The sequence below is a fragment of the Salvelinus sp. IW2-2015 genome, linkage group LG27 (assembly GCF_002910315.2).
Source record: "Salvelinus sp. IW2-2015 linkage group LG27, ASM291031v2, whole genome shotgun sequence".
NCBI lineage: Eukaryota > Metazoa > Chordata > Actinopteri > Salmoniformes > Salmonidae > Salvelinus > Salvelinus sp. IW2-2015.
This window is the reverse complement of record NC_036867.1, coordinates 7,573-25,721: the sequence shown is the minus strand read 5'-3', so window position 1 is coordinate 25,721 and position 18,149 is coordinate 7,573. Positions and strand designations below refer to the sequence as shown.

At 44.1% G+C, this 18,149-nt stretch overlaps 1 protein-coding gene and 1 long non-coding RNA gene across 4 annotated transcripts; one reads left to right on the top strand and one right to left on the bottom strand.

Annotated features, from left to right (window-relative positions):
• Window positions 1–8,114: 8,114 nt before the first annotated feature.
• On the bottom strand, window positions 8,115–9,304 carry LOC139023143 (uncharacterized). Its single transcript, XR_011474293.1, has 2 exons — window positions 9,220–9,304; window positions 8,115–8,901 (listed from the first exon to the last, which is right to left on the bottom strand). It is a non-coding gene; the product is annotated as an uncharacterized lncRNA (long non-coding RNA).
• LOC111953185 (DNA polymerase alpha catalytic subunit-like) lies at window positions 8,861–13,243 on the top strand. Of its 3 annotated transcripts, none has more exons than XM_023972280.3 (4): window positions 8,861–9,567; window positions 11,017–11,073; window positions 11,215–11,304; window positions 12,716–13,243. In XM_023972280.3, exons 1-4 carry the CDS (start codon window positions 9,499–9,501, stop codon window positions 12,923–12,925), a joined length of 426 nt encoding a protein of 141 aa, XP_023828048.3. In that variant the 5' UTR covers window positions 8,861–9,498; the 3' UTR covers window positions 12,926–13,243. The 3 variants fall into 3 exon arrangements, with proteins under 3 accessions (XP_023828048.3, XP_070291678.1, XP_070291679.1); XM_070435577.1 differs by having other exon boundaries at window positions 10,910–11,073; XM_070435578.1 differs by having other exon boundaries at window positions 9,485–9,567; window positions 11,708–13,243.
• Window positions 13,244–18,149: the final 4,906 nt, after the last annotated feature.

Here is an 18,149-nt window from a genome sequence, read left to right as displayed (position 1 = left end):
CCTCTAGATGTAAACTCTCTGTGTGTCCTCTAGATGTAAACTCTGTGTGTAAAAACCGTACTCTCTGTGTGTCCTCTTCAGTGGACCGTTCCAGTGCGTGTATATGCAATGGAATATTTGATCTGTTCCACTCCGGCCATGCCAGAGCCCTGATGCAGGCCAAGAACCTCTTCCCCAATGCATACCTCATAGTGGGAGGTATTGTACACACACACATGTAGATATGTACAGACATACATTTATAAAACATGTGGATATAATGACTCTTAGCTAAACATATATGTTATTCATACTCTAAGGTTACTGCGTACCTTTGTGACTTTGTGTATGTGTGTCAGTGTGCAGTGATGAACGACCCACAAGTACAAGGGTTTCACGGTGATGACGGAGGATGAGAGGTATGAGGCTCTGAGACACTGTCGCTATGTGGACGAGGTGGTCCGAGACGCACCATGGACGCTCACACAGGACTTCCTGGAGAAACACCAGGTGTGTCTAACTGTTTCCATCACACCTGTTTATTCAGCTTTTCTAACTGTTTGTGTATCTAGAGTAATGTGCTAGCGTGCATGGCTCTTTCTGGGCGTCACTTTATCAGTGTGCTTTCTTCCTGTTCTGTGATTCTTGTCTTCCTGTTCTGTGATTCTTGTCTTCCTGTTCTTGATTCTAAGGAACAGTGGTAAACTAGTGATGGATCTGGGAACAGAAGAAGAGAGGATGAAGAATGAGGATAAGAGCAGGAACAGTGGTAAACTAGTGATGGATCTGGGAACAGAAGAAGAGGTATACTTGGGGTGCCTCTGCGGGCCTGAGCGATGGAGAGTTTCTCGTGAGGGGCGCGGCACTCACAGCTGGTGTCCTTGGCAAAGATAGCAGGCTCTGTCAGCATCTGAGAGAGAGAGACCCATACAACCTAGATTTATGTTTGTTTATTTTCCCTTTTGTACCTTAACTATTTGCACATGATTATAACACTGTATATAGACATATGACATTTGAAATGTCTTTATTCTTTTGAAACTTTTGTGAGTGTAATGTTTACTGTTCATTTGTTATTGTTTATTTCACTTTTGTATATCTATTTCACTTGCTTTGGCGATGTATATATGTTTCCCATGCCAATAAAGCCAAGTGAATTGAACTGAATTGATTCAGTTCAAGAGATTTAGAGATTTAGAGAGATTTAACTGTTAGTCACTTTATTGGTTCAGCGTTAGAGCGTTAACTTTATTGTTAACTCTACAAAAGCATATTAAAACAGCACATGCATCAAATTCACATCTACAAAACCATTTTACTCTTCGCAACAAACCACAAATGGTATGGATTTACAGAGGAACAACGTGATAGATGAAAAGAGTGGCAAAGAGCAGAAGAAAAGAAGGGAGAGGAAAGATTAACCTGAAAAGCAAAAGAGGCAGAAAGAATCCAATAGAATTTGAAAGGGGGACGGAGAGACAAAGAGAAAGCGAGAGATGGAGGAGATAAAAAATAAGTTGAATGACACTCATGTCCCCTTCTTGATTGCTATCCCCTCTCTCTGGCTTAGTAATGTCCATTAGATTATTGATCAGGACTATTATCTATTCTCTATCACAACTATCGATTACATGGTGATGGCACAAGCAGCACTCAGTGGTATTGATTTACGTCTGGCTAAAATGGAACTCCATCGCTCTCTATCTCTCTATCTCTCTCCATCTCTCTCAATTCAATTCAAAGGGCTTTATTGGCATGAGAAAGATATGTTTACATTGTTGACATCTCTCTGGCTCTCATTCTCTAGAGCGGGAGACAAAGAGAAAATGTAAGATGCATGACTTCCCCAGTGACATCCCCAATGACATCATAGATCCACTCCCATAACACAAGATATATGAAGGTAATTCCACCTCTACGTATTCCATCCGGATAAGGGATGAGATAGAACAAAGAGGAGGTAGAGAGAGCTCCCGTGTGAGCTCCCATCCCCATGGCAACAGATGGGGAGAACGGAACAGTGAGGAGGACGCACTTAGGTAACTTTTCTCCCACAATCCACTGCAAGGTGAAATCAGGGAGGAGCCCAGAGCGGACAAAGGGCAGGCGGATGCCTCGGACGATCGGCCAATCAGAGTGACCGCAGCGAGCATGCTTACTACACCCTTACACTGGCACAAGCAGAGAACGTCTAGAATGAGAAGGATTAACTAAGAAAACAACAACGCTGTGATGGAGTAAAGAAAGAGAGAGACAGAGAGAGAGGGGGGAGATGAAGAAGAGCAGGAGAGAGGCACAAAGAATAAAAGGGAGAGATGCGAACAGACGAGAGAAAGAGAGCGAGAGAGCGAGAGACTGAATGGGGCTGGCATCGCCCCTGTTTTCTTGAGCTTTTGTGTCCATGTCAGGAGATCTATGCTAGACTGCTTATACACACGTACCCCTGCCAATACTGAGAAACACACCCATCCCCCCACCCTCCCCCAACACACAGAAACACACAGTCCACTCAGCATTCAGAACATCCCCCAAAGGCACACACAGACAGTGGATCTGTTTCATAACAACAAGGAGACGAGCTAGCCCCCCTCCCCTCCACACACACAGACCCTACCGTGACCAGCTGGGGGCAGGTGTGCTCGAGCTCCTCCATGTTTCCCCTAAAGGCTCATGGGATACGGCGGCTGAACCCCCTGTCTGTGACTCAGCATCAGTGAGATGATACCTCTCTCTATTTCTCTCTCTCTCTCTACCTCCCTCTCTCTCTTCCTCTCTCGGCCTCTTTCCCCTCTCTTCACTTCCCCCTATATCCCCGCCCACTCTGCCCTACTCTCTCTCCTCTCTCCCTCCCTATACTCTACCTCTTCCCTCCCTCTCTCCTCCCTCTCTCCTCCCTTTGGCAGAGTGATCCCTCGCTCACAGACCAGCAGCCAAGCGTCTCCAAATTCTTGCCATGGCGATGACAAAGGGGAGAGAGAGAGCTCCAATCAGTGCACAGCTCCCACTGTCTCATTTGCATCAGTGATACGGATTGGCTGAGCTGGCTAGGACCATCAGTGAAGGATGGCAGTGACTATTAGTGTCTAGGAGGCTAACTGTCAATAGTCTACAATAGCTCCTCTCTCCTCTCCTCTGAAAACACACTATAGGTGAAAGTAATCATGGCACATACATGCACACTAAGGTGGTTGCTTTTATATACCCAGTTCTTTCACATCAGTGCAAATGAAGGAAGCCCTCTTTAGAGTAGACTATTGAGACACCACTATGTGTTCAAAGGTTGGAATGGTTCCTCCCTGTGCTGTGTCCCAACAGTCTTAATCAGCTCCAGTTTCTTGCCACCTTTCCTCCTTGACCACATCAGGATAGGTGAAAGCAGGAGGCTGTTATAGTAGTAGACACCTATCCAGTGCTTTTGGGGATCAGGTGTTATGAGAGAAAACAAGGGGGAGGGGGGAGGACAGGAGACCGTTTAAGAATATACGGGAACAGTATAATGTTTCCTACTGAATTGCAATGATATACAGTACAGAGAAGGAACCTAGAGAGAGCTTTAACCTTATTTTATTCCTATGAACCAGCAGGAACATGGAAGTGAATCTTTCTGAACTTTACATTTCTCTCCCCTCTCTCAATCTTTCTAACGTTACATTTCTCTCCCCACTCTCAATCTTTCTACCTTTACATTTCTTTCCCCTCTCTCAATCTTTACATTTCTTTCCCCTCTCTCAATCTTTCTATCTATACTTCTCTCTCCAGTGCATTCAGAAAGTTTTCAGACCACTTTATCCTCGTTTTGTTACGTTACAGCCTTATTCTAAAGTGGATTAAATTGTTTTCCCCCCTCAACAATCTACACACAATGCCCCATAATGACAATGCAAAAACAGGTTTTTAGAATTTTTAGCAAATGTATAAAAATAAAGAACTGAAATATCACATTTACATAAGTATTCAGACCCTTTACTTTGTTGAAGCACCTTTGGTAGTGATTAGAGCCTTGAGTCTTCTTGTTTATGACGCTACAAGTTTGGCACACCTGTATTTGGGGAGTTTCTCCCATTCTTCTCTGCAGATCCTCTCAAGCTCTGTCAGGTTGGATGGGGAGCATTGCTGTACAGTTATTTTCAGGTCTCTCCAGAGATGCTCGATCGGGTTCAAGTCCAGGCTCTGGCTGGGCAACTCAAGGACATTCAGAGGCTTGTCCTGAAGCCACTCCTGCATTGTCTTGACTGTGTGCTTAGTGTCGTTGTCCTGTTGGAAGGTAAACCTTCGCCCCAGTCTGAGCACTCCAGAGCAGGCTTTCATCAAGGATCTCCCTGTACTTTGCTCTGTTGATCTTTCCCTCAATCCTGACTAGTCTCCCAGTTCCTGAGGCTGAAAAAACATCCCCACAGCAATATGCTGCCACCACCATTCTTCACCGTAGGGATGGTGCCAGGTTTCCTCCAGATGTGACGCTTGGAATTCAGGCCAAAGAGTTCCATCTTGGTTTCATAAGAAAAGAGATTCTTGTTTTTTGTGGTCTGACAGTCCTTTAGGTGCTTTTGGCAAACTCCAAGCGAGATGTCATGTGCCTATTACTGAGGAGTGGCTTCCGTCTTGCAACTCTACCATAAAGGCCTGATTGGTGGAGTGCTGCAGAAATGGTTGTCCTTCTGGAAGGTTCTCCCATCTCCACAGAGGAACTCTAGAGCTCTATTAGAGTAACCATCGGGTTCTTGGTCACCTCTCTGACCAAGGCCCTTCTCCCACGATTGCTCAGTTTGACTGGGCGGCCAGCTCTAGGAAGAGTCTTGGTGGTTCCAAACTTCCTCCATTTAAGAATGATGGAGGCCACTGTGTTCTTGGGGACCATCAATGCTGCAGAATTGTTTTGGTACCCTTCCCCAGATCTGTGCCTCAACACAATCCTGTCTCGGAGCTCTACGGACAATTCTTGGCTTGGTTTTTGCTCTGACATGCACTGTCAACTGTGGGACCTTATATAGATAGGTGTGTGCCTTTCCAAATCATGTCCAATCAATTTAATATACCACAGGTGGACTCCAATCAAGTTGTAGAAACATCTCAAGGATGATCAATGGAAACAGGATGCACCTGAGCTCAATTTGGAGTCTCATAGCAAACGGTCTGAATACTTATGTAAATAAGGTATTTCTTTATTTTTTTTTTTTTTTAATACATTTGCAAAAATGTCTAAAAACCTGTTTTTCACTTTGTCATTATGGGGTAGTGTGTGTAGATTGTTGAGGATTTAAAAAAATGTAATCCATTTTAGAATAAGGCAACAAAATGTGGAAGAGGAAAGGGGTCTGAATACTTTCCGAGTTCACTGTATATTTACATTTCTCTCCATCTCTCCATCTTTACCTCTCTCTCCTCTCTTTCCATCTCTCTCCTCTTTCTATCTTTACTTCTCTCTCCATCTTTACTTCTCTATCCATCTCTCCATCTTTACTTGTCTCTCCTCTTTCTATCTTTACTTCTCTCTCCCCTGGAACATTCTCTCACTTCATTTTTTTGTATCACTTTTAACCACTTTATATAAGAGTCTCTCTGACTCTACATCTGTCTTTCTTTAAATACCTCTACAAGAACATAAAGGACACTGTTGCATAGTTATAGAGAGACTACAGCCACAGCCACTACCTTTCTACAGCCAGAGACTACAGCCGCTACCTTACTACAGCCACAAAAGTAATCTGGGAAAAAGTAGGCCTACTTGATAGGTCTATTTCATTTATTACATGACTGACATCTAAAGGCTTGAACCAGCAACCACAATTAAAGGACAGCCCAATTCCACTATGTCCTGTGCCATAAAGGTCCAGACATCTTGGCTGAGGCCATAGTACAGGTAGAGGTTACAAGTATACTATTGTTGGTTGGCTGATTTACCGTGCCTGCTCCTCTCCTGCGTCCGGGCGCACCAGAAGCACCTGCGTAATCTTGCGTTCCATTGCTTGTCCGCCCCACCATGATTAGAGACGCGTATTTGTCCGTCAAAACGTTGACTGTATAAAAACGGTCTTGGCTTTTCCCTTCCCTCGTTCCAACCGTCACCAACAGGCACCGAGGCAGACACTCAGCGCACGAGTGTAGTCGAGTGAGGCGTGCACGTTCGTTTTTAAAAACCGCCGGCCTGGGTCGGACATGCATGCATGAGCAAACACACATGCGTGACCGGCCACACCGGGCACAATGTTCACCAACTACAGGCATGCCCAATTAGTGGATCTTGTTCTGTGGCCAAGTGGGCTAAATGAACGAGTAGCTAGCTATGTGTCCAGGTTACTAAAGTTGTGGCCACATTTGGTATCTTGAAACAAAATTAGCATGCCCTGAATATCTTTAAAACAAATACTCTCACGCTCTAAATATCCAGATACGTCACACATCGGCTCTCTGACCATACGTTGCCTCTCAGTCTAGCCTAGTTCAAGAATTCATTGCGTAACACTGAAGGCACAACACTGTGTACCCAAAGTTGATGTTTTATAGCAGATAGAGTGCTATAGGCAGTGGTGGAAAAAGTACACAATTGTCATACTTGAGTTAAAGTAAATATACCTTCATAGAGGATTACTCAAGTAAAAGTGAAAGTCACCCAGTAAATTACTTATTGAGTAAAAGTCTAAAAGTATTTGGTATTAAATATGCTTAAGTATCAAAGGTAAATGTAATCGCTCGAATATACTTAAGCAATAAGGCCCGAAGGGGTGTGGTATATGGCCAATATACCACGGCCAAGGGCTGTTCTAATGCACATCGCAATGTGGAGTGCCTGGACACAGCCCTTAGCCATGGTATATTGGCCATATACCACAAAACCGCGAGATGCCTTATTGTTATTATGAACTGGTTACTAACATAATAAGAGCAGTAAAAATACATGTTTTGTCATACTGTGGTATATGGTCTGATATACCACAGCTTTTAGCCAATCAGCATTCATGGCTCAAACCACCCAGTTTATAATTACATTACATTTAAGTCATTTAGCAGACGCTCTTATCCAGAGCGACTTACAAGTTTGACAAATGTTAAATTATATATTATTTAAAATTCCTTATATTAAGCAAACCAGACGGCACCATTTTATTTTTGGATGGCCAGGGGCACACCAACACTCAGACATAATTTACAAACGAAGCACATGTGTTTAGTGAGTCTGCCAGATCAGAGGCAGTAGGGATGACCAGGGATGTTCTGTGTTTAGTGAGTCTGCCAGATCAGAGGCAGTAAAGATGACCAGGGATGTCGTCTTAATAGGTGCATGAATAGGTCCTTTTCCTGTCCTGCTAAGCATTCAAAATGTAACGAGTACTTTTGGGTGTCAGGCAAAATGTATAGAGTAAAAAGTACATTATTTTCATTAGGAATGTAGTGAAGTAAAAGTAAAAGTAGTCAAAAATATAAATAGTAAAGTAAAATACAGATACTCCAAAAAACGACTAAAGTACTACTTTAAAATATTTTTACTTGAGTACTTTACACCACTGGCTATATGCCTAGACCTATCACACGTTGACAACGTTGTCTGTGTTAATTCCTTCAATAATCCAAAAACAAGAACAAAGCTGAACAGTAGAGACCTGCACTTGCATGGGCTACAATGGATCTTTTGTAGGACTGATGTTTAAACGCATTGTAGAACCACAGTGCCAATATGCGTCTGCGTGTCCCACAAGCCCGAGCGCGCTTTCATCCTCCAAATCTGGGACAGGGGAATCTTTTGTGCGCGCACAGAGTCCCGCCAGGGTCACCATGGAAACAAGCTTCATTGCGATAAAAAGGCGACACTTTCTGCTGTCAAAGCATCTGTAAATAGGCCTCGCCTCTCTTCAGAGAAATGTTCCCTAACTTGTCAAATGAGGTGGGAGATACGAGTGAGTGAGTGAGACAGAGACAGAGAGCGAGAGAGAGACACAAGACTGTATATATACATAATATTACATTTGTAATGTCTTTATTTTTGAAACTTCTGTATGTGTAATGTTTACTGTTAATTTTTATTGTTTATTTCACTATTGTATATTATCTACCTCACTTGCTTTGCCAATGTTAACATATGTTTCCCATGCCAATAAAGCCCCTTGAATTTAATTGAGAGAGAGAGAGAGAGAGAGAGAGAGAGAGAGAGGATGGTGTGTTTATTGGCACCATGTCGCCGAGAGCACGAGTGTTCTTGATGATGAAACAAGCAAGCAATAAACAAACTTTAACTCACCATCACCAACCTTCCTTACAGTCCAGACCCCCAGACTAATAAAGTGATGAATACATTGTAAATTGCATTCAAGGTTAACTAGGTTGTAACCTAGTGTAGGCCTACAGTACTAGCCTACATCGACGATGAAACAACATTGCCATCAAGCGGACATTGGACCACACACATTGTTATACCAAGCGCCAAGCCAAAGATTATATATTGAAAAGAGACCGCTCAAACAATGGAAATACATGTTCTCAAAGATGGAAGCCAGACGGGAGAGGCGAGACAAGATGGGATCACTCTAGCCAATGAGAGGGCAGATAGGCGTGTGAACAACAGGCAGAACTCCGATTTAAAGTCCTATTGTTTTTAATTGCCAAAATGCCAGGTGAGTCCACTTATATCAGTGCATTCTTAACAACCTAACCATTACGGAACTTCTATTCGATCAAATAAACATCACGTAGCAATTACATTTTTTGTTGACCAAATTCTACACTCTCATTGTCCTCCATACAACTCTTCAATTAGTGGTTTTATTTTCGTGGACAGATTTCGAGCGGAGTAAATCCTCTCGCTTTGCCTCTTCCTCTCTGGACTAGCTTCGAAAACACCAGCGATTGGCTGCTTTCATGCTGCGTCATTTCCTGGAAATGACTTTCACCGGGAAGAATTTTTGGTGCGGAAACTTCTGTTGTGTTGAGCTGTGTACCAAGAGAGAGGTGAAGGTTGTCAATAAATAGCAATGGCTCCGGCTTCTAACACAGAGAAGGACAATCCAGGCGGTAGTGAGTCTGAACGGAAAGTTACTGTAAACAAACAAGCATGTTAGCGAGCTCGACAAGAGTGAACATGCAAATACGGCTTAGCCAGCAAGCTCATGCTGTCAGCTAACGTTACAGTAGCTCTCACTAACAACAAAGAAACTATTAGCCAGTTAACGTTAGCTAGCTTTTCCAGATTTACTAGATTTAGTTACATTACATTTACACTGAATGTTCGTAATATGAATAATTACCCACCGTTAGCTGGCTAGCTACTCTGTGATGTTGACATTTTAGGAAGTGGTCTGTCGCTAGCTACTTTTAACAACGCGGGTGTATTTACATACATTAGCGTTGCTTCTATTGTAATTGGGCTACACCGAAACAGGAAGTCAGAAGTTCCATTTCAACTTTTTTTTTTAAGTCCTCGATTTTCATTGAGTTGTCGCCAACCATTTTCTCTAAGGCATCGCAACTTGCATTGATGAGTGGCGATAACAAAATTATTCGCAGTGGGATCTGGGCCCAGTTCCAGACATGCCTTTCTTGGAAGCTGGAGGTTTGCTTGGGGTTATAGGCAAAGCAGGAAAATCGTCGTCTGACACGGTAAGTGGCATAGAGTCTGTCAGACCAGTATAGTTGTGCAGTTGTCAATCAAAGCATTTGCCTCCTGGGTAACGACATTGGATGATGCCTGAGCATTGCTAGCTGAGGAGTTAGCCATAAGATTTCTCTTTCTGTCAGCGCGCTGTGACATTTTGGAAAATATAATCTTAAATCATCAATAACCTGGTGTTTTTAGCAAGCAAAGTATTAGTTTCGTAGTCCAAAATAATACACTTTTCACTATCTTTCAAAAGTTGGTATGCAGAGCTCGGTAGGAAGCGGGCGTTCAAGCTGCCATCTTGGAGCCTCCCCAAGTTCCTTTTCAACTTACTGTGCCAGTGGGCATGCCGGTTGGTCATTATGACAGGGTGAATTTGAGACAATATTTAAATAAATGTATTATTAAACACTTTCCAAACTTCCTCTGCTTACAACAGACCCACGTTTGGAAAGTCTCTTTAATATACTGAACAAAAATATAAACGCAATGATTTTACTGAGTTACAGTTCATATAGGAAATCAGTTAATTGAAATAAATAAATTAGGCCCTAATCTGGATTTCACATGACTGGGCAGGGGCGTGTGTCTGGGAGGGCATAGGCCCAACCACTTGGGAGCAAGGCCCATCCATTGGGGATCCAGACCCAGGCCCAGCCAATTAGAATTTGTTTTTCCCCACAAAAGGGCTTTATTATGGACAGAAATACTCCTCGGTTTCATCAGCTGTCCGAGTGGCTGGTCTCAGACGATCCTGCAGGTGAAGAAGTCTGATGTGGAGGTCCTGGGCTGGTGGTTACACATGGCTGCGGTTGTAAGGCCGGTTGGATGTACTGCCATATTCTCTAAAAGGACATTGGTGGTGGCTTATGGTAGAGAAATTAACATTAAATTCTTGCAACAGCTCTGGTGGACATTCCTGCAGTCAGCATGCCAATTGCACGCTCCCTCAACTTGAGACATCTGTGGCATTGTGTTGTTTGACAAAACTGCACATTTTGGAGTGGCCTTGTATTGTCCCTAGCACAAGGTGCACCTGTGTAATGATCAGGCTGTTTAATCAACTTCTTGTTATGCCACACCTGTCAGGTGGATGGATTATCTTGGCAAAGTAGAAATGCTAACTAACAGGTATGTAAACAGATTTCTGCACAAAGTTGGAGAGAGAAGGTTTTTGTGAGTATTGAACATTTCTGGGATCTTTTTATTTCAGCTCATGAAACATGGGACCAACACTTTACAGTATAATATGTTACTTTAGATATTGTCTCAAATTCTCCCGTCATAATGATCAACGGATTGTTTTATTTATTTTCATTTTATTTAACTTCTGGCTTCCCACAGACTGTTCTTGTGCAACCCAATACAATAAGAAGTAACGCTAGTGTATGTAAATACACCCGCGTTGCTAAAAGCAGATAGTCACTTGCCTGCCCTGAACGTGCTTTCAGGGGATGACTGTGGTCTGGCAGCTCAAGAGAGCCAAGGGAGAGAAGGTCAAATACGAGGTGAGAGTCATGTGTGTTCGTTGTCCAAGCCCTGTTCTGACAGGAGTGTTAACAGTTTCGCCCCTTTTTAATCTGTGTGTTTAGTGAACAAGTTGTCTGGTGTGTGTTATAGCCTTGTTTTGATGTGTGTGCTGTGTCTAGGTGGCGGATTTGACCAGTGTGTATGACGAGGCGGACGAGGAACTCTCGGATGGTGAGAGAGGCAGGACGATGACTGGATCATTGATGATGGTGAGTAAAACACCTCCAGACCCTTTCTGCTTATCAGTCACACACTCAGTCAGTTATCCAGCCAGCCAGACAGACTTGATCCGTGAGACACATTTTACAGAAGTACCGAAAGTAACACATTCTAGCACCAAATCGTTTTTCATGTTCTACTATCGAAAATGTATAAACGTTTCGGTATACCGTGCTACACTACCGTAGACCAGCCGTTCTTAAAGTATGGGTCGGTCGCGGACATGTTAACGGTGGGTTGTGACGTGTCAGAGGAAATGTATAATTATTTCATTAATTACTGAAATTGATTTGGCCAAGTGCATCTGCGCTCTCTGCTCAGTTTGGCAGCTGTGCGAGTGTGAGAGGGAGATACCTGTGTGCTTCGTGGTTTACCAGATCTTTTTTTCTGCAGTTTTCTTGAAGATCACTCCGCGACACAGACAATGCAGCGCTGTGGTTCAGCAGAAGATGACGCGCTGTGGTTCAGCAGAAGATGACGCGCTGTGGTTCAGCAGAAGATGACGCGCTGTGGTTCAGCAGAAGATGACAGCGCTGTGGTTCAGCAGAAGATGACGCGCTGTGGTTCAGCAGAAGATGACGCGCTGTGGTTCAGCAGAAGATGACGCGCTGTGGTTCAGCAGAAGATGATGCGCTGTCTGCCGCTGACTTGTCATTCCCACTCGCCATCACTCACTGCTGTCATCAAATGGACTCATGCTAGCAACAAGTTCTGACTGAGCTCAATCGTCATGAAACACCAATACACCAAACACCAATCCGACCTTGCAGGAAGCGGTCTCCTGCCTGACTGAGAAAGCAGTAGATGTTCTGGTCCAGTTTGGCACCACATACCTATGCGAGTCAGGGTTCTCAACTCTGACATACTTAAAAAACAAGTACAGAAACAGTTTAAGGCTGAGCATGACCTCCGTGTTGTACTGTCTAAAACAGAGCCCAGAATATAGACATGCTTGTTGGTCTACATCTGTGTGATGTGATCAATCTGTTTATTCCAGTTTAGAATAAATTATTTCTTGTATTTTAGCAGCAACAGGTCCAACCTAGACAGATCTGTAAGAGTGTTTTTAATGGGGGATATTAAACATTAATATATATTTATATGGATATTTAATCTTTTGTTTTTGTCTATATTACATTTGTTTTATGCATAAGGGCAATGAAATGTACCTATATTTATGTATAGTTGCATATTTTCCTACGCTTGGGTCCCAGGAAAACACACAATTTCTAATTTGGGTCCCATTCTGAAAAAGTTTAAGAACCCCTGCCGTAGACCATTAGAGCCAACCAAGTCAGTTCCTAAACTGATATGTGGCTGAAAACGTCAGTTAAGATGTGGATTGAGTCGGTGTTACGTTCCCCAGTTTCTGTGTTGTGGTTTTGTATGTGTGTGTTTCAGGATGGCTTCCTGAAATTCCCCCAAGCAGCTGATTGGTCGGTCTCATTGCTAATTGGAGCTGACCCCGCACTCTCGTCAGGATACAGCTGTATCCCATTAGACTCCTTCTCCAGCTATATAGCCAGTGTTCTGTTGCTCAGAAGAGAATTGATGAGTGTGTTGGGTGTTGTTGAGAGAGAGCTAATTAGTGTGTCCTGTGTGTGTAAGTAGGATGCAGTGTTTTGATTATTGACATTGTTTGTGTTATTCTGTTTTTGTTCCCAGGGGGGAAGGGGAAGGCACCTTGGGAGTGCTTAGGCAAGAGGCCCGCGGGCATACATATACTCTGTCTATGCACACTAGTTAAGACCTGGGCGGACCATCCCCTGTATTTTGGTTAGCGCACCAGGTGGTGCTAGTTAGGTAAGTAGTGGGTAGGCAGGTATGGTAGGAGAGGGGGCTTTGATATTTACTTTCTTTGCTTTGGTTCCGTCCAGCCCCATTTCCCCAAAATTACTGTGTGACGGAATAAATTCCTTGTAAACGGTACCACTCTCTCTGCCTTTGTCATCCTTACTCGCACCTACAGTCCCATACCTCGTTCACTCCATGGGGAGTTGAGTTGTAGCAGGGTGTTGCGTTCCCTCTTCCTAGAGGTGTGCGTAACAGTCGGCCAAGGCCCACGTGTGTCGGTCCTCTCGATGTTCTTCACCATGTACTTCCTGCCCCGCGAACACCCGAGTTTCCTGACACATGATCATCTACTTCAAAATGGCCAACTTTTTATGGCATTTTACACTATTGAGATTCAGCTATTAACTGTAACCCAAACCAGTCCAGTTGAACGTATTAAGGAAAGGTTACCAGTTAACGCTCTATTGATTTGGTTTTTTGATTTTTTTTTGTTGTTGATGGGTCTTAGACACATGCAGCTTTCCGATTCTGTTCCCTTCACCCAGAAGTGTGCACTTGTTCACTCTCCCTAATGCGTTGACAAGCATCACATTTTATTGGTCACATACACATGGTTAGCACATGTTAATGTGAGTGTAGCGAAATGCTTGTGCTTCTAGTTCCGACCTTGCAGTAATATCTAACAATTTCACAACTACCTTAACTACAAGTGTAAAGGAATGAATAAGTACATATCTTGCATAGGCAAGATGCAGTAGAGTGTATAGAGTACAGCATATACAAGATGCAGTAGATGGTATAGAGTACAGCTTATACATCTGAGATGAGTAATGTAAACATATGAAGTGGCATTGTTTAAAGTGACTAGTGATATATTTATTACATCAAATGTTTTATTATTAAAGTGCCACCGTGCCTGGTCACAGGCTGGCAGCTGGCTTCTCTCTGAAACCACACCTCCATCTGAAGGTGAGGCTTTATCCACCGTACCTGGTCACAGCTGGCTTCTCTGAAACCACACCTCCATCTGAAGGTGAGGCTTTATCCACCGTGCCTGGTCACAGCTGGCTTCTCTCTGAAACCCACCTCCATCTGAAGGTGAGGCTTTATCCACCGTGCCTGGTCACAGCTGGCTTCTCTCTGAAACCACACTCCACTCTGAAGGTGAGGCTTTATCCACCGTGCCTGGTCACAGCTGGCTTCTCTCGAAACCACACCTCCATCTGAAGGTGAGGCTTTATCCACCGTGCCTGGTCACAGCTGGCTTCTCTCTGAAACACACCTCCATCTGAAGGTGAGGCTTTAATCCACCGTGCCTGGTCACAGCTGGCTTCTCTCTGAAAACACACCTCTATCTGAAGGTGACGCTTTATTCTTTGGAACCACACAATTACCAAGTGGACATTAGGCCTATTCACGCAATAGAGGAAATCAACAAGATCCACAAGTATTCTTTCACAATAGCTGGTCTAATGTTATCTGTAGTTTTGAGCTGCACTGTCTGTAAAGGCACAAGTATCCTATTATTCGAAAATCGTCAGTCCACATGTCAAGTGTAATTGCGCCCTTGTATTTACCCAAGTTCTCTCTCAACTGCGGGACCGACCGCCGGTTTTCATTTTTGCCCGATGCGGGACTTTAGTGTGATAGTAGAGAGACTGACTGAAACATTCACACCTCCATTAATTTACCAAAGGATAGTCTAATAACTCGACTAGGTGTGAAAAATCCCTAAATTTGTGTCACAGTTTAGACTACTGATAGATGCTGCGGTCAGTCATTTGAGTACTATTGTAAAGTGTAGCCAAATGGTCAAAAAAGGGCAGACTTGCAATGTATTTGAGGCCTAAAGTTTTACATTTCTAACTCAATATCACAGACCAGATTTGCCCTAACGAAAAATGCATCAACTCCTGCAAATATATAAATGTATTATAATCCACTTAATTCATACAAAATTAGCTGTAGCAAGAGGAGAGACTGCATGCTAAAGACAATCAGAAAGAATGTCTTTAACCTGCATTATAATATAACTTATTTTGAAGGAAGAACAGGAATGAGTGATTCACTCAGCCTTATGCTGTTCTTGCTTCTGTTGCCTATTTGAGTGTTTGTTAAATATCCTACTGATTCTGAGATCACCAAGCCTCACGTAACCGCAAAATGTCGGGTAAAGCAATTTCACAAATCCGTCTGTTTTTAAACTTTCCTGTGCTGTATTAAAGGCTTTACCATTTTGTTTTCAGTCAAGTGCATTTGTGAATTCATTCCCTTTAACTGACATGTTCCTGTTTTACTCATTGTTTAATTATTAAAGGCTCCCTTTGTTATTTAGTTTTAGAACTAAAATGCTTGACTGTGTATTTAAAGACATGGATGACTTGTATGCTGTGTGATGACATGGACAAATGAATGAATGATTTATATACTGTGTTTTGAAGGAGGTCTTTATGCCAACAAGAAAGTTACGCTAAAACAGCTACAGTAAAATAGGACTTTTATTTTATTTTTTATTTATTTAGCGTTTATTTAACGTGGCAAGTCAGTTAAGAACAAATTCTTATTTACAATGACGGTCTAGGAACTTCCTTTGTTCGGGGGCAGAACAACAGATTTTTACCTTGTCAGCTTGGGGAGTCGATTTATGAACCTGCCGGTTACTAGTCCAACGCTCTAACCACTAGGCTACCTGCCGGTTACTAGGTCCAACGCGAGAAATACTCACAACACACAATACTCAGCATGTCACATTTACTGTCAGACTAAACAACAACCTCTCTGTCGGTAGTGTCAGAAAAACTCACACTCATCCTGTCCTTGTGTCAGAACGTCAAGCCTCTCTGTCCTTAGTTATAGACTCACCTCTCTGTCCTTGTGTCAGACTCAACTCTCTGTCCTATGTGTCAGACTCACCTCTCTGTCCTTGTGTCAGACTCACCTCTCTGTCCTTTGTGTCAGACTCACCTCTCTGTCCTTGTGTCAGACTCACCTCTCTGTCCTTGTGTCAGACCTCACCTCTCTGTCCTTGTGTCAGACTCACCTCTCTGTCCTTGTGTCAGACTCACCTCTCTGTCCTTGTGTCAGACTCACCTCTCTGTCCTTGTGTCAGACTCACCTCTCTGTCCTTGTGTCAGACTCACCTCTCTGTCCTTGTGTCAGACTCACCTCTCTGTCCTTGTGTCAGACTCACCTCTCTGTCCTTTTGTGTCAGACTCACCTCTCTGTCCTTGTGTCAGACTCACACTTCTCTGTCCCTTGTGTCAGACTCACCTCTCTGTCCTTGTGTCAGACTCACCTCTCTGTCCTTGTGTCAGACTCACCTCTCTGTCCTTGTGTCAGACTCACCTCTCTGTCCTTGTGTCAGACTCACCTCTTCTGTCCTTGTGTCAGACTCACTCTCTGTCCTTGTGTCCAGACTCACCTCTCTGTCCTTGTGTCAGACTCACCTCTCTGTCTTGGTGTCAGACTCACCTCTCTGTCCTTGTGTCAGACTCACCTCTCTGTCCTTGTTCAGACTCACCTCTCTGTCCTTGTGTCAGACTCACCTCTCTGTCCTTGTGTCAGACTCACCTCTCTGTCCTTGTGTCAGACTCACCTCTCTGTCCTTGTTGGTCAGACTCACCTCTCTGTCCTTGTGTCAGACTCACCTCTCTGTCCTTGTGTCAGACTCACCTCTCTGTCCTTGTGTCAGACTCACCTCTCTGTCCTTGTGTCAGACTCACCTCTCTGTCCTTGTGTCAGCTCACCTCTCTGTCTTGTGTCGTCCTCACCTCTTCTTGTCCTTGTGTCAGACTCACCTCTCTGTCCTTGTGTCAGTCTCACCTCTCTGTCCTTGTGTCAGACTCACCTCTCTGTCCTTGTGTCAGTTCACCTCTCTGTTTTGTGTCAGTCTCACCTCTCTGTCTCTTGTGTCAGACTCACCTCTCTGTCCTTGTGTCAGACTCACCTTCTGTCCTTGTGTCAGACTCACCTCTCTGTCCTTGTGTCAGCTCACCTCTCTGTCCTTGTGTCAGACTCACCTCTCTGTCCTTGTGTCAGACTCACCTCTCTGTCCTTGTGTCAGACTCACCTCTCTGTCCTTGTGTCAGACTCACCTCTCTGTCCTTGTGTCAGACTCACCTCTTCTGTCCTTGTGTCAGACTCACCTCTCTGTCCTTGTGTCAGACTCACCTCTCTGTCTTGTGTCAGACTACCTCTCTGTCCTTGTGTCAGACTCACCTCTCTGTCCTTGTGTCAGACTCACCTCTCTGTCCTTGTGTCAGACTCACCTCTTCTGTCCTTGTGTCAGACTCACCTTCTGTCCTTGTGTCAGTCTCACTCTTATGTCCTTGTGTCAGACTCACCTCTCTGTCCTTGTGTCGACTCACCTCTCTGCCTTGTGTCAGACTCACTTCTGTCCTTGTGTAGACTCACCTCCTCTGTCCTTGTGTCAGTCTCACCTCTCTGTCCTTGTGTCAGTCCTCACTCTCTCTGTCCTTGTGTCAGACTCACCTCTCTGTCCTTGGTCAGACTCACCTCTCTGTCCTTGTGTCAGACTCACCTCTCTGTCCTTGTGTCAGACTCACCTCTCTGCTGTCCTTGTGTCAGACTCACTCTCTGTCCTTGTGTCAGACTCACCTCTCTGTCCTTGTGTCAGACTCACCTCTCTGTCTTGTGTCAGACTCACCTCTCTGTCCTTGTGTCAGTCCTCACTCTCTTGTCCTTGTGTCAGACTCACTCTCTGTCCTTGTGTCAGACTCACCTCTCTGTCCTTGTGTCAGACTCACCTCCTCTGTCCTTGTGCAGTTCTACCTCTCGTCCTGTGTCAACTCCCTCTCTGTCTTGTGTCAGACTCACCTCTCTGTCCTTGTTCAGACTCACCTCTCTGTCCTTGTGTCAGACTCACCTCTCGTCTTGTGTAACCTTAAAGAACCTTCAAGAAGAAAGGGTCTAAACCATCTGACCCAGATGTTTTGTTTGGGGGGTCAAGTTTAAGGAGCTCCTTTAGCACTCGGACTCAGTGACCGCATGCAGGGAGAAACTTTTGTAGCGGGGCAGGGGA